Source organism: Oreochromis aureus, linkage group 2 (genome assembly GCF_013358895.1).
Source record: "Oreochromis aureus strain Israel breed Guangdong linkage group 2, ZZ_aureus, whole genome shotgun sequence".
In the NCBI taxonomy this organism is placed as follows: domain Eukaryota; kingdom Metazoa; phylum Chordata; class Actinopteri; order Cichliformes; family Cichlidae; genus Oreochromis; species Oreochromis aureus.
This window is the reverse complement of record NC_052943.1, coordinates 18519261-18540334: the sequence shown is the minus strand read 5'-3', so window position 1 is coordinate 18540334 and position 21074 is coordinate 18519261. Positions and strand designations below refer to the sequence as shown.

General features: G+C 38.5%; 1 protein-coding gene across 5 annotated transcripts in view; it reads left to right on the top strand.

The window, feature by feature from the left end:
• The window catches only part of diaph2 (diaphanous-related formin 2), a 346148-nt gene that overhangs the window by 96968 nt on the left and 228106 nt on the right, over positions 1-21074 (top strand). For all 5 annotated transcript variants that reach the window (XM_039620259.1, XM_039620258.1, XM_039620260.1 and 2 more), the window contains 7 exons: positions 7614-7688; positions 7789-7858; positions 8612-8748; positions 11769-11877; positions 14054-14164; positions 15469-15581; positions 18362-18478. In XM_039620259.1, coding sequence (XP_039476193.1) covers positions 7614-7688; positions 7789-7858; positions 8612-8748; positions 11769-11877; positions 14054-14164; positions 15469-15581; positions 18362-18478 — 732 coding nt within the window. The remainder of the gene's footprint in view (positions 1-7613; positions 7689-7788; positions 7859-8611; positions 8749-11768; positions 11878-14053; positions 14165-15468; positions 15582-18361; positions 18479-21074) is intronic.

Here is a 21074-nt window from a genome sequence, read left to right as displayed (position 1 = left end):
AGCAATTTAATTCTCTGCCGTGATGATCTAGTTTTATCATTTTCCGTTAGTAAAAACTTTCCAGTGTGGTCATTTTCTTGGCAGTGAGAGTCGACCACGCTCAGTCACCCTCGGGTTCTCCGAAAAGCTTACTCATCAAGGAGGAATAAAACTGCAAATGACATAAGTGTTTAGTAGAAACCTGAAGGTAAAACTGCTATGGCCTTCTGTTGTTTCAGAATAATTTTGTTCATTAGAGAATGCATTTTTGCTTTTTACTTTGACGATAGTACATAAATCATTTACAACAGTCAGAGTTTTATTTGACTGTTAAATTTGGCACGAATGTTATGACACTGTCCTCTCAGTGGACGTGAGAAGGAGTGAGAAATGAGCAAGTTAACTAGTTTGTACCCTTGCGGCTGACTTCAAAGTTGATGTTTGCCCTTCTTCTTCACAGGCAATGAAAATGATTTTGGAGACATAAATGTCCTCAGTGTCTGCGTATATTTTAAGAGTGATGCCTATTTCATTTTATGACACCATCTGTTAACCTCCAAGATAGCCATATCTGTTACAGCCCCAAAGTGATGCATACATAATTCAGACATATCTGATTTGAATTTTATATTGATTTCGTTGGAAACTATTTTGCTTCAGTATCGAAAATAGCTGGTAGATATAGGAAATAACTGACTATAAATCTATAATTACTGCTCTTGGTATTCGCTCTTAGTCATTATTCATAGGTTACGGTTCATGTTATTCTTTTTGATATAATGCGATATATAAAATTGTGGTATAGTTAAGTCGAAAGTATTAAAATAAATAAATAAAATCCAGAAATATTTGTAACAGAATCCAGTTTGACCTGTAAACAAACATCCTAAGAGAACTTATGTCAGATCTGTGGAAAACTCTCATAGTGACACACTTTCCTTTATGCTTATGAATAAAAGGATTTATCACCTTATGTGACCTACAAAGGCAATCCTTTCTGCCTCAGAATTTAGTAGAGCTGCAGAGCTGTCCTAATGTTTTACTAGTTGTCTGCAGATATTAAATACTGGCACAAATTCTGGTGAACATGTTCTCAAAGGTGAACACTGATACTGCAATTACATCTCCTCTAAAAGGTGGCAGCAACAAAAGCTTGAACAAAATGGCAACTTAATGACTTTGAAAATAGAATGAGTTCTTTCAGGGAAGTGCTTGCCATTGCATTTCCTTCGACTTGAAAGATGAAGCTCATCTTTACAGAAGCCTGAGGAATGTGTTGATACATTGCGTCAAACCTAATGGTCCATTCTTTAATCTTCCTCAATAAACGCAGCTTTACACAATACCACACAATTAAATTGAGAAAAAACACTGTGTCCAGCAGTGTTTTAGCAGTAATACTGGTTTCCGTATACCTTCGGGTTGCAGTGATGCTATGTTGGTGTGTAGGTATTCTTGGTGTTGTCCTGGGGATAATTAGAAATTTCAAGAGTGTTTTGCACTCCGTGGGGAGTCATTTCAAAGTATCTAGGGAGCATGGTGTGCTGTCAGCTCTCTGATAGAGACCTCCACTCTCCAACCTCACACTCCTTTCATGTTCAAACACGCACGCGCATACGCACGCATACTTTCAGTTCCACATTCACCTGTGTGGTACATCTTTAGTCTTTGTTAAAGCCATGTTTCAGTATCAAGCTGAGACTTGAATACCATTACAAGTGCAAAGTGCTCCCTTTGAGTACTGCACTGTTCTTGTTCCTGCGCTTCCTTGACTATGCCAGAAATTACATTTGTGGAGTGCTGACACCAGGTATATTGTCCTCAGACTGTATTACTTGGTTTTGTAGCACTATGAAATAACAGCACCGCCGCAGATGAGTCTGTGGACAGCTCTTCTGCTCTAATTCAATAAAACTTTTTTCTTTACCATATGAAAAATTGGTTGCAAGGAATATACTTTATGAAACAGTTTATTCATATGGTACACGCAATCGTAACATGTTCTATGCTGTGATGCATCATATTTAAGAGTTGCTATAGCCAGCCAGAGTTAGAGACCAAAGATATTATCAAGACTGCTGAGCAAAGTGGCAGCACGGATGGGAAAGGTGCATGTTAGCTGGGCTCTGAAACATCCTGCCTGCTTGCTGTTCTCTGTCAGGTTCAGCACAGGTCAATGATTTTGACTCACTTTGTATGTATAAATGCCAGATGCTGGATGCACACGGTGTCCATAATATTTCAATATGTATTTCAATCTCTTGGTAGTTCACCTTGCCCACCCCCTCCCCCAGTGCTCATCTACAGTCTCCTAAATATTTAACTCAGTTCTGTGTGAAGTAAAGGTTTCTATGGCTAAGGATCAAACAGCATTAGAAACAGGCTGTAGGAGTTTAAGAATTATTTTGTAGGATTAAAACAAATGTTTTTGTCATTGATACTTGCTGGTTACAGCCTGGTGTTGAATTAATTCATCAGTCTATCCACAGTAATATATTATAGAAACTTCAAAGTGTGTGCAAATAATGTATGACGTTTGTAGCCAAGCTAATAATGTGGCTCTGGGGATGAGAGTGCTAGTTGCTCTGTTTATCTCTGTGTTGGTCCAGTAGCAATACTTTACCTCTAGACTAATGAGTCAAAACCAGAGCCAAAAGAAATGAAGTAACAGCATTGATTATTACATAGTGCGTGCTAAGATCTGAGAACACTCATCGACAACCAGCTTTGAGAACAGTCAACACAATGTGCAAGAAGACAGTTATATTGGAGAATCTCCAAGCATCAAGGCCGGGTAGTCCCAGTCATAAGTGGTAAGTACCCACCAAAGGGAGGTAGAGTGGAAGGACAAACCACGAAATGGCATCAAACTGTGATACACTAGAAAAGGGAAAGTGAAATGTTGCTGCTTTTAATAGTTATTTGTAGAAAGCATTTTGCTTAAGTATGTAAGGAACAGAAAGATAATGTTCATATTTAATTTCTGTCATCTGATATGCACTGTGCTTTATAGGCATTTAGGGTGGCTTTTATATTGATCACAGTGTAATGTACCTCCATGTTTGGCATGCCAAATCACTAAATAGACACTGGTGGTGCTTGGTTTCAAGATTTATTTTTCAGGCCTATGTGTTGCATGGCACCTTGGCCCTAAGTCCAGATTCTGTAGTGGTGAATAGGCCAGTAGTCCCAAGGAGGAACAGTTGTATGCCTCGGCCCTGTAATATAATATGAAAGATGCTTTACAGACACAGAAGCTTTCAGTAACATAACCCTTCACCAAGCCCTGATAAAATAATAAATCTGGTCTATAAACTGAAATCAATACACACACAGTCTATCCAAACACAAGACCAGTGATCAGACAAACAAGGTGGGACAGTGTCTCCCTCTCGCTGCTTCTTCCAATGTTGAGTCACTTAGTGTTGCTGGTGATCTTCTCTTTATGTAGTAACACTTCCCTTGCGATGTACTTGTAAAACTCTACACGTTCTTTATGCTTTCTTTTCCATGATCTTTGCTCTGAGTTTGTTTTAATAACATACAGAAGTGTAGGCACTGACAGCATTGTCCTAGAGTACATCTGCAGCTTGTTTGATTCCTTTTTTTCATGTTTTATTTGAGGATTCAGAAGTATAGGCTAAAAAAAAGTTACAGCATATCTTTCCATCTAAATGCTATTAATTTGTAAAGGAATCACTCTTGTTTAGTATAAAATATAGTAAATATAATAACAGAAACAATTTTACATTTCAAATGAGCTGCAGAACCAAATATAAGAGGCATAGACATTGGTTGCATGTATATAACATATGTGACCTGTTAGGTTAGTATATGTTATAACATAACTGCTCTTTTTACTGCAGTGCTGAGACAAATCTACAATCTAGTTTAGACTTTATGGACCTGAAATCTTTATTGAACACAAATCTTGTTAGTAAAATATAGTTCATTTTGAACTCTTGTTTGTTAGATAAGCTGTGAGAATTTCACTGCATACATTTTCTCGCAGTTAACATAACTGCAACATAATTGCATCAAGCGAACAGAGCCCCTCCCATTCAAAAGAAAAAACAAAAAACCCCACAAAATATAAAATAAGAAATTGCTTCCCTAAGACCAACCATGAATTTTTCATTTTGCCTGGGGAATATACATGATTGCAGAAAGTAACACAATTTGGTGGCACTTAACTAGAGGATTATAGCCATCAATATTAGATGAACAAGTTCTCCCCCAAGTTAATGAAATTTTTAGATGTATTCCCACATTAGGAGAAGAAAGTGATAAGGAAAGGATCTCATCTCATGTTGTTTCTGCGTTAAGGTACTTTACATTTGACCAAACAAGAGCCTATGGCCACATCGGCAGCACACGTTTTGTTGCTCTGCTTACTAACTATGAAGGTATTTTGTATTTAAAAAACAACAATATAGATCTGTTACAGAGGCTGGCATCATTGTTATTACTTTATTATTACCGTACTATAGTGGAAAAAGTACGGTTATTTGTTTTAGTTGCTGTAATAGTATGCTGTCCATTCAGGTAAGTTCTCTGATGAACAGAAAGGGGGCATTTCATAGCCTGAGGACAAACACTCTAAAAGTACCATCTCTCATTTTCTTAGTGGTAACTTTGGGGACATTTGGAAGGCAACCTGTAGAGGACCTAAGGGTATACGTGAGGGGACAGAAAATGATAGACAGTCTGGGATGTAGGGAGGACTGAAAAACATTTAGTGCCTTAGAAACCTTTAGGGGACTGCATTATGTTGCAACCTTCAGCAAGACGCACATTTTTGATGAAAAATTTAGGGCACAGACAATCCCAGTTTCTCTTCTTTTCTGCCTTTTCTGATTCAGTCCAGCAGTCATACAGAAAGGCAAACATGGCAGTTTCCACAAACTTCTCTTGCTTAATTTACAAATTCCATTCTCTTTTAATTAGTACAGCTTGTCTGCTAAAAGAATGTATTTGTAAATCTCATAGTAAGGTTAGTTTTTTCCCATTTTTTCCCATGGTTTTTCGTGATGATATGTCACTAAAGTATGCAAAATTACACAAGAACTAGAAGGACATTAAAAACTTATCCAAAGAAGAGTTTTCAATGTTCTTCAAGAAGCCTCAAAAACTATTTAAAGAAATCACAAGAAAGCTTTCAGACCGTGCTGAAGAATAAAGATGTCCACACCAACTAATGACTTTCAGACTTATCAGAATTGTACAAACTCTGTTGTCCCTGTGTTTATATGTATGTTTGCAGCACTTATTCTCAATTTGACAGCAAGATATAAAGAAAGCAGAGCATTAGAAGCTATTTTGCACTATGAACTGTGCTGCAGGTACTCTTCGCCTCAGTATGTGCTCTGTAACTTCATGTAGTCTGCCACTTCATGGCTAAGTTGATGTGATTTGCAATAATATCTAGGAGGAAAGAAATTTCACTAATGGTGGCACCTATTATAGCACCATGCTTAAATTCACTGAACTTTTCTGAGTGACCTTGTGAGTGACAAATGTTTGGAATGGCAGACTACATGGCTACGTTCTTGATTTTATTCACCTGTAGCAATAGGACTGAAACTCTTAGGATTAAGACATGCGTCCTGATATTTTTGTCGATGTAGTGTATTTAACAGGAGACTCCCTTTTTCCTCTTTTTCGTAAAACACGACTATAAACCCGACGATGTTCCTACCTACGCATTTTTTTCATCAAAAATGAAGTTTTATCTTCCTTTTGAATTACCCTGTAATAAAGGACAATTTGTATATTTACTGAAGGGGGTTTATTATTTGCATTTCAAACTGAAAAAAAAAAGCAAAGAGAGAACGAACACTATCAAAACAAACAAAACACTCTCAGTCTCATAGTTTAATTGGAATTATAGTTGCACCCTTTGAAAGTACAGAAGTGGCATAACCCTTTCAACAAACACATTGTCTAGATTGTGAGCACAGAGTGTTAATTTGTAAATTAATAGGTAAAAAAAATCAACCACTATAAATAACAATAGCATTGCTAAAATGTACTTAACATGTAAACACACACTCCTTTGAAGGTGGAAGGAATCCTGCTCTGCAGACAGCAAAACAGAGTCGTCATACTACACATTTACACCTTGTTTACTGTGATAACGAACATGATTGCAAAGCATGAAATTGTAATTATGTAAAAACCTCCTTATGGCAGAGGACATAGTATTTTTTTTTGTTTTTGTCTGCAGTGTTCTCTCACACACCTCGGAGATGTCTCATAGCATCCTAAAATCCCATATTACAGTTACACTGTGTAATGAACAAATTTCTCTTCACAAATATTGGTCCAATTTCCTGCTCTCCGAAGACTGACATTACCATCATTACTAAGGAGCATAAACAAAGACTGTGGACTTAGTGAATTGTGATTCTTGAGCCATGTCGCCTCCTTTCCCTCCGTGTTGTCCCAGTCTTTCATTAACTTCTACCTCCTCTGTATCACATATACATACAGCTTCATTGTTATTCTGCAGTAAACTGAGCCAATTTGGTCTTTCTTTTCTTTTATGGCTTCCAGCATGTGCAAAGTACATGCTGGAAAGAAACATTCAAATTGGAAGGCTCTTGGTAAACAGACATTTATAAAGACATTTCTAAACATTATAATGTGTTTTGTTTTTATTAAGAAAACAGATCATCATTATATACCACGGTAAATATTAATAACTTATAAACTGGCGCTGCTTGTCTGGTAATGAAATTTGAGTAATAGTAGGTAGGGTTTGTTGTGCGTGCTAATTTAGTCACAGATCAAAGAAATACCTCACCTCAACTTTGCTAGTTGCCTTAGGCTAATGCATCTCATCCCTAATTGAGGGTCTCTTCCGACTCACTGAGTCAATACAAATGGCTTTAATACTGAAACCATTATTATTTCAAATCATTGTCAAAAAGGTGGGATAAATCATTGACTTATGCCCCGTTAATGTCATAAAATTGCCCCATATATTTTACATTATTGACAGTTGGAGGCCCAAAAACAAGTAATGCTAATGATATAATCTCGCTGTGACCACACAGTCCCTCCCAGCCTCCTCCTGCCTCTCTCTTCCGCTGGCTTAGACAAACGGGCTCATCTGCACTGGATCATTTGCCGTCTCCTGATACGCTGAGGTTTATAGCCAGTTATCTCCCGCGATCCATTATCGATTACAATGTTATCTTCTTGCATTGCTTAATCTTTTGGCACAGTAACGTTGTAGCTCAGAGGGGGGGGTGGTGCTGGATACAAACTGCTTGGCAATGGGAACACTAGTTAAGATGGATGGGTGTTCATTTGCTTGTAAATGGGTATAGTTTAAATGTAAACTGATTCAGACTGTATTCAGTGTCAGAGAGAGGGCAGGAGGGTTTTTGATTTGCAGCACTTTCTGTTAGGAATTAAAAATCACTACAACAGTCAATTTATCGAGTTAAGTGTTAAACCTCTGATATTACTCTGAGTGACTCATTTCCTCTGAGGTTAATGCAATATTGTTGTTTGTGCTTGCTTCTTTCTGTGAATCAGCGTGGCTGACAGCAAACCAGCATGGCAATAACAATTTAGAATGAGTATCGTGTGACCAGATTTTTTTTGTCTATGTGTTTTATTTACAGTTGGGTTAATAACTTTGGCCATGAGGGTCTCGGACTTCTTCTGGAGGCACTGGAGAAGCTGCTGGACAAGAAACAGTGAGTTACCTCATATATTCATTGTTGAGTTTTTGCACAACATACTTTTCATTCAATTACGATACTTAAAATCTTTCTTTTCTTTTCTTTTTCTCTTCAGGCAAGAGCCCATTGATAAACGCAACCAGCATAAACTTATCCAGTGTTTGAAGGCTTTCATGAACAATAAGGTCTGTATGAGTCAACTGACATAAGGCCATCCACCCAATTGATCACCCACATAAAAACCTCTTTTCATGTCAGTATTAAGTGATATTGCTCTGACGCAAACGAAAAAATCTAAGAGGGTGCGCAGAGACACTGGCCCGAAATGTTCACCAGCTGAACAGTAAATTTATTTTACAAAAAAATAAAAAGCACGCGAGAGCATACTCTTAGTCCACTTACATTAAACATTTTATAAATGTCTCAAGAGGCCAAGATTCCAAACCTTATTTGAATCTGAACTCCGACAAGCCTGGGATAATGGGAGCGTAAGCTAATTTTACCATTTCAAGCCCACAGTCTCAGATCTTTTAATTATCCTTTTTTGGGTAGTCTGGCTCATTTCTCAAAAGTGGCACACATTTCAAGGATAGATGAACTGTTGATATCGCTTCTCTTAGAGTTAATCCCCACATGTGGTCATCTCTACCCATTCTTTCAGTTGTGGGGAGACTACAAGGTACATGAGACTATAAGTATTTGTCCCTATAGTCCTGTCCTGAATTAAATTAATTCATCATCCTCTCTATTTTCTCCTTCGGCCTCGTTGTCCCTCCTTATAAGAAAATTAAGGCTAACTATAACTTACGTAGATTGCAGATTTTTTTTTCATTTTTTTACTTGAAGTGAAAGTTCTCTATGAATGCTAATGTTCTCATTAATTTATACCCAGTGGACTTTTTTTCTATATCCTCTCCTGTCTTCTTTTGTGCCCGTAGTATGGACTGCAAAGGATCTTGGGAGATGAGCGGAGTTTGTCGCTGTTGGCTCGAGCGATTGACCCCAAACAGACCAGCATGATGACAGAGATTGTCAAAATTCTCTCCGCTTGCTGCATTATCGGAGAGGAAAACATGTAAGTTCCATTCAGTTGACCTTTAAATTTAATACGCTCATTCGGAGACATCACGTTCACATGCGTAGGTAGTCTATCAAAGTCCAACCACCGATGTCTGCAGACGTAATAAGTTATGTCTCAGTTTGCAGGTCAGTGCATTAAATTGGGAGCTTTGGTTTTCTTTGCAGGTTTAAAGATTTTAAATAACGTTGAATTTGAATAAAAGTCTTATTTGTGGTCTTTACTTTGGGTCATGTGGATGAATTGACCTTTGAAGTTGCTACCGTACTTTTGCCTAGCCTATCTCCTATGGAGATTTTAAGTGTTGATAGGATCACATATTTCTCAGGTTTCCTATATATTTTTCAATAAATTGAAGCTGATATAGAAATAAATGATTGACTGATGGAAAAACAAAGAAAAACAATGAAAGACATGGCCCATCACCGCTTTGTATATACAAATCCCTGTTTCTGAAATAGAGGGAAGAGCGCAGGACATCCCTGTAATATTACTGTCGCTTCAATCTTCTCTCACCGGGTGGCATGTAGTCATACAGAGATTGCACCCCATGCTTATGTGTTTACCTGCTATGAGTTGCCACTGCATTTACAGGTGACCTTAGACGGCGTAGAAATCTCTTGGATCACATGCTCAGATGATGCAGTTTAGTCTGTTTAATGTGGTGAACTACTCAGTGTAGCTTGCTACAGACACAACCAGGCTGACAGCGTATAAATTGGATTTAGGGGAGTGTTTTTTATTGTTTCCCACAGGGCCAGACTAGAATAACAATGGCACTTCAAAGTCAGTCTGTATGCAGTGCTGGAAACAAACAAACCCACAAATTCTGTTGGAGAAGCTGAGTTCAGGAATGTGTCTGCTACCTCTGACAATTCAGATAGGCCTCAGTTATGACTGCATATGTTTTTAAAAAAAAAACAAACAAGGTTTATTAGTTTCATATCAGAGATTTTAATCCAGGCAATTTTTTTCTTATTTCTTAATTTTCTGTGTTTTGATTTTTCTTCCCAGTATCAGCTTCTAAAGATGCCAATTAAACATGTGTTTACTATAATGTAATTGTCAGACAAGAAATAATTATAACTATATGTACTGTTTGTAATAAAAAAGAACCTTTTTACTTCTATAAACACCAAATACAAATAGATGTGAGACATTTTGATTTGTCACGAAAGGTGAGGCATGGGTCAAACCACTAAAACAATAATGACTATTCTCCCATTTTTCTAGTAAACAGTCCTACTGAGCCAGGGTGTGCAAACCTGGACACTTTAGGGATTAGGGGGGCACTGTTAATGAATCCTGCCATCATTAATTCTAGTAATTAGAGTAACAAGGGATTATGTTTGGGTCTTTATATTGTCAAGGCTAGAATGAGTAGCAGAGCTGCCCTCTAAAGTTGCCTCAGACAGGAATGCTATATTAACAGGTTATCACAATTAGCAGTACTGGGGTACTGAGTTTCACATAGCTGTGACTTCCTTGGGAAGTCAAAATACAGACAATCAGTCACAATTAGTTTGACTGAACATTTTAGCAATGCACATCATTCCCAAAGCGAGCTTGATTTTATATAATAACGATTTTTCAGATAGATCCATGTTCTCTTCAGTCACTTCTGTACAGAGAGACAGCATGCATACGCACACATACACAACTACTATTTTAAGCAGATACTGGCTATATCGATAGGACAGACCCCCCTCTCTCTGTGCGTCTCATCCGTGTCACTCAAAGCATTCAAGAAAATGTTGAAGTAAACATGGAGATCGTCGCCGTGATCATAGCCTTGCATTAAAATGCCCGTATCTTGTAGAAATGACAGCCAAAGGAGCTGAGGTGTCACTTTTTTAGCTCAGAAACTTCCTCCCCAACCAACATTGTGACGCTGGCTCATGTTCAACACCCACTTTAGCTGACAGCATCAAAAGGGAACACAGCGAGTTAAGCAGATCTATCTTGCCTGTTTTGAAGCGTCGTCTGAACTGGCTTTAAAGTTATTCAGTATGCAGCTCCCCACGTTTGTCTGACTTTGTAACCTCTATCACAAAGAATCATCCTTCTATTTATCTGTGTGTCAGGCTTCGTCTGCACATACAGTCTCATCGGTCAAGCGCACGGTCTTCCTCACTCACAGATTTCCTTCTGGTTATTCCTGATCGTAAACATTTTATTGTTTGAGTCTTTACAAATTAAGAAAAGTCAAAATTGCAAGTTTATTTGGCACATGTTTGTACATACATAAACATGCACTGATTTGGTATAGTGTGACTCTTTACTTACAATGCTAATTTAATTATTATTCATTACTATACTATAGCATTTATTCCCTGACTTCCATGACAGTAGGCTGAGCTACTGTCCTAAATTTAACAAAAGCAAAAGGGCAACGATGGCTCTGCAGTGACAGGGGCCACTTGCTGCCAGTTATTGGGTACACATGTTGTGAATCACTCTTCATGTAACCGCTCATAAGACATGAATTTACTTTTATTGCAGCCCTGTTTGTGTGGGTGTGGTTATGTGCAGCATACTTTATTCAGAATTTAGAGGCTAAAATTGCCCAACACTCTATTTAGTCGAGCTGCCTTGAGCCTTTGCAAGTGCTCTAATTTGCTTACCTTCTCAATAGGTGTATTTGAGTGTTTGAGCACTAGTCTGGCTGTCCCTGCAATAATTTGGACCCTATCTCGTTCAGCCAAATACACGATTCCACAGTTGCTTTGACTACTAAACACATTTGCAGGAAAACCCTGTTTTTGTCTGCCATCTCCTTAGTAACAGTTAAAATTAGACACTGCAACAATAAAGGACTAAATTGTATATAAAGGGATTGAAAGCAGTAGAATTTGTCAGATTGACCAAAGATGGGCTGAGTAAATGTTCATGCCAACACACAAGGGAAAATAAGATACATGATGCCTGAGGTGAAAACTGTGAGCAAATGTCCTGGTAGCGATGTGATAAAAGTGTTTGTTGACTTTTGTGTTTGCCCGTTCTCTGTTTTCTACCAGCTTGGATAAGATTCTGGCTGCTATGACAATTGCTGCAGAAAGGAACAATAAAGAGAGATTTGCTCCAATTGTGGAAGGACTGGAGAACCATGAGGCCCAGCAGCTCCAGGTTACACACAAGTCCACTCACATAAGCATTCACACACACACAGCATGCATTCGTCATTCCCCTTTTATTACCTTTGGTGGATAAAAGTGACCTTTGTGTTTTAATGGTAACTACAATAACCAGTACACTGTTGTTCTGTAACACGCTGCACTAGGTTTGCATTCGTGCTTCCAAACTTAGTAGTTACATTGACACACCTCCACAACCAGGTGCAATTTGATTGCACAACTATTACGCTGAGAAGCACTACTCAAACACCTCCTTCACCGCTGCTGATTTCCACATTCATTTGGAAAACATCACAAAATAATAATAAAAAGGATGTCGAATCCCTAATTTATATTTTTCTCCCGTCTTTCTTTTTTATTCGTTTTGCTGCTTCATTTAAATTCCCCTCCATTTTACAGATACTTCACGAGTATTCTTCAGCAACAAGAAAACTTTGTAATAGCAATAACAACACCCCTTAAAACGTGTATTTGCGAAGCCAAAAGGAGGAAATTACTTAAGAAATTACTTTAGCTGCGGGGATTGAGAAGTCTTGAAGGAAAAGTCATGAAGGAAACTGATGAGGCGGGTGGTAGAAGAGAAAGTAGATATTCTTTTATTAGGAGACTGTTGTTTTTCCTTTAAATTTTGCCGTTAATGAAATGAAGCTGGTAATTGTGAAGTAAATTAAAATGCTTTGCTGATGCAGGGGGTTCGGAGGAAATTAATAGACTTTTTATCCAAAACCTGGAATGGGCTCCAGAACTAGACCTCGCTAATGTGATTAAAATGCGTTTTACCCCAGTTCAGGGTATACTTGTCTGCCGAGCATGAGAAGAACTCTGACTTTCAACTTTAAAACCGTCCTGGCAGTGCCACTTTTAATTACGATGTTTGGAAGCCCCCTTTTGGCAGCACTGCAGCTCTCTAAACGTAACACACATAATGCCCTTACCCCCGACCGCTTCCCACTCCACAATACATGACTGAGGTATGTTTGAGGTGATTGATGTAAGTATCTATCTGTATGCAGCAGAAGAGAAAGAATTTTTCATGAGCTCCATGACTTTCTTCACTCACACAAATTCTGTGAAGGTTTGGTGGAGTTTCTTTTATGTGTCTGGCCTCTGGTGGATACAGTAAAATGTCAGGTTTCAGTGCACAGTTCTCAGTTTGAGGCCCTCAAGCTTTTCTCAAACACGGAGAAGTCTGTCATCACTCCGGTTCCTGGCAGTAGTGGCACATAATCAGCTGCAGCGCATCCTTTACTACAACAAACGTACACTTTTCAAGAGAATATGGATGCATTTTGTAATGCTCCTACGAGCGCTGCAGTAACAGAAAAAAATCAAAGGTTAGTGGCGTTATTTTCAATTTTGTTCTGCATTTCACTGAGTAGAAAATAAAAAGCGTGTTCAGGTCGTAATAAGGTTGTAATAAGTTGATTCAGGACTGAATGTTGGTCTTTATGCAGATAAACGTTAAACTGATTTTGGTCAAACTTTTTACCCAAATAGCATTTTTAAACCTTGAAAAATCATAAAGCTTACACAGGGAAACCACACAGAATCAGAATTGTTCCGATTGCTGTTATTAACGCATATATACCGACAGTACAGGGTCAAGGTTTCAGGAGACAGTGTTTTTTAGATTGTCTGTGGGAATCCTTTAGCCTGCTATCGATTCTCTGTCTAAGGGAAACTATCTTATTCACGACTTCCTCCCCTGAAACACGTTACAGGTCATTATAATTCATCAGTAATTTCCTCTTTACCCAAGCCAGCCTCATCCACCTACCTAGCACACACAGGCACACACACCACCACTCACTTTGAGGATTTCTCCTTACCAATAAATCCATTAATAATGCACATATAGTCAATAGACATACCAGGGTTGTATTTTCTACTTTCTGCAATTTTTCATTTGACTTGTCTCTCTTTACTTCCCTCGCCTCATCGTTGTGGTGTTTTTTCTGTAATTTTGCAGTTTGAAAGGAAATATTAAGGTGCAAATATTCACCTCAAATTACAGTTACGCTGCTTAGACTAAACATGCATCTTAGAGTTGAGTTAATATCTGATGTTGATACTTTTTTTTTAGGTAAAATATTTAGTCGATAGTTTCTCATGAGTTTTTCTCTTGATTTTGTTTTTGTTTTGTTTTCGTTGTTTTGTCTGCTCCACAGGTTGCCTGCATGCAGCTGATCAATGCCCTGGTCACCTCCCCTGACGACCTGGACTTCAGGATACATTTGCGCAATGAGTTTTTAAGATGCGGATTAAAGAAGATCCTTCCTGTGAGTTAGCAGTCTCCAGAGAACACATTGTTTACATGCGTGTCATAAACATAATTTTTGCATCGCTATTGGCAATCCTCCCACGACAAGTTACCTCTCTCTTATTATAATTACTGAAAGCAAGATTTCCTTTTCATCACAACCCAAATAGCTTTTTGCGCACTTTAAACTTCCAAATAATTGTGATGTGAATGTTTTATGTAATTGTGGTCAGGCAGCATTCAGGCATTCAAGCCAAATTATTGAGATGTTAAACTGAGTTATTTTCATTACACAAATACTAGAGGAATACATTTTATTGTTTTAATTTAATTAGTAGTAGTAGAAGCTTGTGCCAAGCATTATGCACTGCTAGCACCTCATCACGCAGGCATCATTATCGGCAACCTTACACATCTTCGCATGAGCCGAAAGGCAAACGAGCTCCAACTCATCATTCAAACTCTCATTTGTCACAAGTGGGGTGAAGATGTCACATAGCCAGTTGTTAATAAGTCATCCCAGCTGCGCCTGTTGATTATTACTGTCATTACTTTAATTATCTTCAATTCTGCCCCCTGATATGAAAGAGGCTCAGTGTACAGCCATTCATGAATGCCACGTTTACCGCTTTTAATGCCGACATTCAGACTGACACTCTTTCATCTAATTATGAGTTATGCTCAGGAGTCAGTGTTGCTGTTGGCAGAGAAATAGTCCACTGAAAAAGAAAGAACAATTTGTTTTGTTCTTATAGTCCTTGATGCATGTATTTGGCTCTCCTCCTCTTCTCCTTCCCTCCTTTTTTTTGTGCCATTGTGCACCTCCCTCTGAACCAGCGTTGCTTGCTGAAGACAGATGGTGCACCCAAAAAACGGTGCAGGGTGATTGATACCTGCAGAAATTGGGTTACATTTGGCCCTGTCTCCATCTGTAAATTCCACTGCCAGTGATTCATAGAGAACTTGTAAAGAGCACCTCTGTAGCCCCTTGTGGCTGGAACAGGTGTGCAGGAATTGGTACTGTCTGGAATACTTAGTGAGAGAGTTCACAGCATCTCAGTTCCCAGTTTTCTGTACACCTGGAAGAGGGAGATGAAATTTTGGTGATAGTTTTTTTTTTCTTTTACTTTTTTTTTTTTTTTTTTAGAATAAATTAAGTTATAAATACCGTAAAGTGGAAGCCTGTGAAAATTGAATAGTAGAATTCTCACAAACCCATACATGCTACTGCGTCTGCAACATTGTAATCTGCAGTACAGGACGACCTTTGGTAAAACTTAAAACACATTCTAAACTATTTACTGTATGTCTAACTCACTGCAGGAGCTAAAAGAGACAGAAGAGCTGGACATCCAGCTGAGGGTGTTCAATGAGAACAAGGAGGAGGACTCGATCGAACTCTCACATCGCCTGGATGACATCCGCGCAGAGATGGAATATCCTTTTGTCCTCCCTCTGTGAGAATATACAGATGAACAGTTCTGCAGAACTAGCAGTGAGAGATGAGTGTATATCGTGGGTTTGGTTAAGCTTTATAGGCTGAAGCCCCCTCGTGGCTTTGTTCATTAGAGAAGGATTAGAGGAGCTTGAGCACATTATCCAGCTTCATCTCTGGCCAGGTATACTAGGTAAATAACCCTGTAATCTTAACCTCCAACCTCTTCACTCTTTTTTATTTGCTCTTTTCCTCTTCACTTCACTTTTTGTCTTTTGTCTGTTATCATTGGTCTGACTCTAGTAAGACTCCTGAGGGAGATATCGAATAGGAATACTCTTTCCCTTTCTTACCATTTAACATTTACAGTAGACAATTAAAATTTCCCATGAAGTGAGATTGTCCTAAATGGTAACATATCATATTTTTTTCTGTTTAAGTAACAGTCTGTTCTCGTTTCCCTGCTCCAATTTAGAAAGGTGAATTTTGACCTCTAGCTCTCTGTGGATGTCCGTTTAACTCCAAACACTCAGAGTAGAAGTTAATAAGGTGATATGTAATTTAGTCCCAAGTTGGAAACTTCTTCAAGCACCCCAGACAAGAACCTTTTAATAATTCACAAATCTTCTCTAAGGCTATGTATGAATAGCTGACATTGTGAGCAGAGAAACCAGACTCTGACATTGTTATGCAGATGTTCATTCCCACAACCTTTTTCTTCCACCAAATCCCACAGTTCTAGTACATGCACAAAGTGCTACTGTGAGTGACAGTTTCTGTTGACACATGTAGGTTAGGGGAGGAGGTAATGTATGTGTATGTGGAGAGCAGATGTAGGGGGAAAAAGCACACCTAGATTAATGATGTGCTTGAGCAGGTTCACAAATGAGAAGGTCCAATGTTTGTTTCGAAGGACAATTTGGTATTGATCTGTTAGGTATGAGCATAATCTCAACGCCCAGGGCTACCCTTTGTCTCTTTGCCTGCATGCGGACACATTCTTATATATGTATAGACAGGTAGTACCTCTGTTACCTGAAGACTGTATATGTGTCTTGCAGCAGTTTCATGAATATTAACCTGAAAAGGCCTGTCTCCTCTGTGTCCGACCCAGGTCCAGGTGCCGAGGAGGTGACTCCAGGCCACTAATAAATATTAATGATCTGTGGAATGGTGATTGATTGACCCCACCACTGACTGGCCTACATCACACTTGACTGCCACTCATGTTTATTCATTATTTGGAGAGATAGTGTAAAGAGAGAGACAGAGAGTAAGAAAGTGAGCGTAAAGGAGGTGCCAATGAATAGATTGGCATTTTACATTAGGTTTATGTCTGCAGTTTAGTGATAGATGAAGCTAGTTGGATACTTTCCCAGTGTGAGCTCTTTCTCATGTCCTCTCAAATGCTGCTGTGGTGAGGCTATAATTGAATCTCACAGGCCTGGTAATTCTCCTAGGCTTCAAACTCCACTAATGCAAGGAAGGCAAAATGATACTTTAGAGAAGCCTGTATTCCCATCCCTGCTTCTCTAAAAATTTGATATGGGATAAGAGTTTAATTACAGACATTGTTGAAATTAATAGCAATTAATCGGACTGTCAAACAGTATTTAAAAGAATTGATCTGCTCCAGTTGCAGTGTGTGCACATTGTTTTGTATGGGTGACAGCAAGCCGGGCCATATAAAGATCGTAGATCAGTTTCTGCACATTCATTTAACGGATATTTTCTGTACCAAAAGCAGGATGGAGGGAAATCACGACATATGGTGCCAACATGCTGCAAATTTAACTCGATTGCTTTGTAGTTGCTGCGTTTCTCTTTGTAAATATTTTAACATACATTGTCAAGATCTGCACTTCGTGTTAGGATGGCAATCAGGTTTTTATCTCTGCAAGCTTAATCTACTTTTTTTCTGCCTGTGTGCACATTTCTGAGAGGCTTATTCCACTTTTTTTTCCGGAGAAGATGAGTGCCCATTGGGAAATCGTCTTTTCTCAAGCAAACAAATCAAACAGACTCCAGATCACTCATTTTTTTAATTGTTAGAGCTACACTTTAAGGAGGTTATCAGAACAGCACAAATATTTTCCTGCATTAAATATAACATGAACATTGAAAAGTTTTTCTCTCGGTAACTTTTTTAATTCATCACTTACAAATACATATTTACACATGAAGAATAACAATTTTATGTCTGTGCTCAATGTCAAAGCCATCACTACCTCCCCCTGGGAAATGCAAAAAGAAGATGTAGTCGATAACTTTTGGAAATTAAATAAAATCAATTTTTACTCCTCCTACATGTCAGTTTCAGTTTCAGCATTGAGACTCAACCATACGTTTGTCCTACGAATAATCTGATGCTCATCAGCCTTCGCTTAAAAATTCAAGCCAGTTTTTCTCTTATTAATTTTCCGTCTCTTGAAAAGTCTGGAATAAAAAGGATACCAAAGGGAGCATTTTTCATTCCTGATCCCTTTCCACAAGTTAGCTGTTTACACTGCTTTAGCTCTCTTGAGAGAGGATGGATAAGAGGAATCGCATCTCTGTTTGCTTCTGCACAGTCCTTGTAAGAAAAGCTGGCAAAGATAAATAACTATAATGAAAATGAGAAGTAATGAAAATCTAAATGTTTATTGCAGTTGAATGATCCTGAATAATAATGAGTTCAAGTTGGGGATTTTTTCCCAAGAAGTTAACCATAACTGCATTAACTCTAAAAAGTAGAACATGTCACTGCAGTAAAGTTGTTTTTCCTTAACCTTACTCTTGCACTGATATGAATGAGGTGTACCATCTCCTGTCCAATATGGTGAAAGACACTGCCTCAGAGACCTACTTCCTCTCAATCCTCCAGCACCTATTGCTCATCAGAAATGACTATTACATCAGGTAAGTTGTGTTTGTGTTTTTTTACCTACCACTAACTTTGTATTGACTGATGACCTTGTGGTGCTCTCTGTAAGTTTAGTGTAGTTTTTCCTTTACTTTTTTCCCCATAAAAAGTGCTACAAAAAGCATACATTTCAAGGTTTAACATTAGGGACTTGGTTGCTTTGACTGACAGGTGGATGCTAGTACCTTGTTCTATAAGTTAAGGAGCTGGTGTTTTCAACCATGTTTATGATGCTGGTGCTTTCTGCCTGGTTATTTGTCAATAATCTGACAAATAATGAGGCTTTTTTGTTTAATTTGTGAACATCCCTGTTACTGAGCACGAATTAGCAGATATGAAAAATGTGAAAAGCAGCTGCACAACTGGGTCCAAAAGTACCACTGTAGTAGATTTTAAGTGAAAAGTGCAGACTTTCAGCTTTAATTTAAGGTGTGTAAAGAAAAATAGCATTAACTTACAAAAAATGTTGGACGGGTACACTGTAACGACATTCTGAAAGGGGAGAAAAGCTTTAAAAATAGCTTGTAGCTGCCGTCAGTTTTCAGAATGATTATTAGCTGGAGTGTGATTTTGTTGTAACACAACGTTTTTCATTAATCCCCTTTATTGCGAACTCCAAAGTAAAAAAACAATGATCAGAATACTGTAGGGATAAAATAATGCCTCCATAATTGCAACCTCAGTGGACAAACAGATTTAGTTTTCAGGTTGTCTGCATTTTTTAAATTTGGTGCTGAGATTCACTTGAACTCAAGCAAGTACTGATTAGATTTTGGGGGTGTAGGTAAAGGTCTGATATCATTTCGTCCAATTCACGTCAGTGTTGATTCCTCAGGAACAACTGGGCCTAATTTTATGAAATCTAAGACAGCTCTAATCCAGGAATTCAAACGCTAACTTACTGTACATTAAATTTTACATGAATGTAGAATGGGATAAAGTGATGAAGCGGTGACATTTTCTATCCAAAAGGTCCAAAGTCGACTTCACTTTGACATAATGTGGAAAATGAGGGAACATTTTCTGCCCACGATTCAACACCATAGATATTTCATTCTTGGCAGGTTGCTGAATTCTTAACATTGCCCTCGTATTATATTTCTTCAAAGTGTTCACTACATAAATTATGAGTCTATACAGATATGGTTGTAAACTGCAACTTAACTGGTTAGCAGAGGCGGTAGTTTTAATTTAATTGATTTTAACCTGTGGGGGTTGCTTTTTATTTTACCTTTGAAGAGGAAACATATCAGTAGCCGGGAAGGTCGACACTCTTCTAAATAGAGTGATTCTGATGATTTCGCTGCTATGTCAGATCTTTTTGCAGAAATAAGACTTAAAAAAGAGAGTTCAAAGATGAAGGAAAGCTGTGAGGAGGACGATGAATTTACCATAGACAAGTTGCTGTTCCCCTCGAGTTATGAATTATGTATTCCTCATCTATTCTGAGGAAGTGAGAAATAGAATTCACATTAACCATCCAGTATCACTATGTCCACCTCAGCTCGAGTGTCCACAGTGTAAGCCGGCAGTAAAGAGAGATCAGTACCAAAACTCATAAAAATCTGACGGTCTTTTTAAAGATATGTTTTTGAATATTTTTTTCTTCTTGAGCCTGCATAACAAATGCAAGGAAAATCTCATAGCCAAACATTATCACCCGAAATGCATTATGACTGAGGCCTTTTTTTCCCCTCGTGCATCTCTGCTGTGCAGTTAGGATGATGGAGGACACAGTGTTACACTGCATGCAGCTATTTCCAATAGATACTATCTGTCATTTTTTGGCCTTTGCCCTAAAAGTTATCAGCTTTTAGGGTTGTGGTTAAAATTGGGTGAAAGTGAAACGGGAAAGTGTGGCTATACCATTTCCACAACATGAAACTAAAACAAAGTGGGAGGCCAGTGAATGGATGGGTTTAACTGGAATTATTTACTGGTGGAAGTCTTTTAAAGGTAGCTTTCACATGAATAAACTTGTAGTTGTATTTTTCTATACAAAGTAAGACATTACATTTCTTTGTCATTGTATTAATTTGAATTAACGCTACACTTGGCTCCTTAATTCTCCTTTCAAATAATAACATTAAATGAGCGTTCATTAAATATTATAATTAGTCTTCTAATAATAAGACCTTCTATAATGGGCAGCTGCTCTGTCTACTGTAATTCCTTCTAACACAACACTAGTTGTTTTTCTCCCCTCTGGGGTTTTGGTGTATTTTTGATAATTAATCTCTCACTGCAAGCCTAATGAATGGGAGCACATCAAACCCACCCAGTAAATATAGAGCAGATCTGCTCTTTTGGAGCCTGGTGATATGGGGATTACACTGGCTATGTGGAGCAGAGCTGGATCAAGTGGCTGGGGCTGTGCTGAACTGCAAGCTATCACTGGAAGAAATGAAGGTGCCAAAGTAAAAGAAGAGGTGGGGAACGATGCAGGGGACATATGCTTGCTTCTGGAGCCCAGCCCTGCCCACTGTGGAGGGGCCTGACAGTTCTGGGTCACTCTCTCCGTCTGTAGTTATCTCCACCCAGCCCCTATCCGCCTGGTGGTGGTGGCGGAGGATGGAGGACGGAGGGAAAATA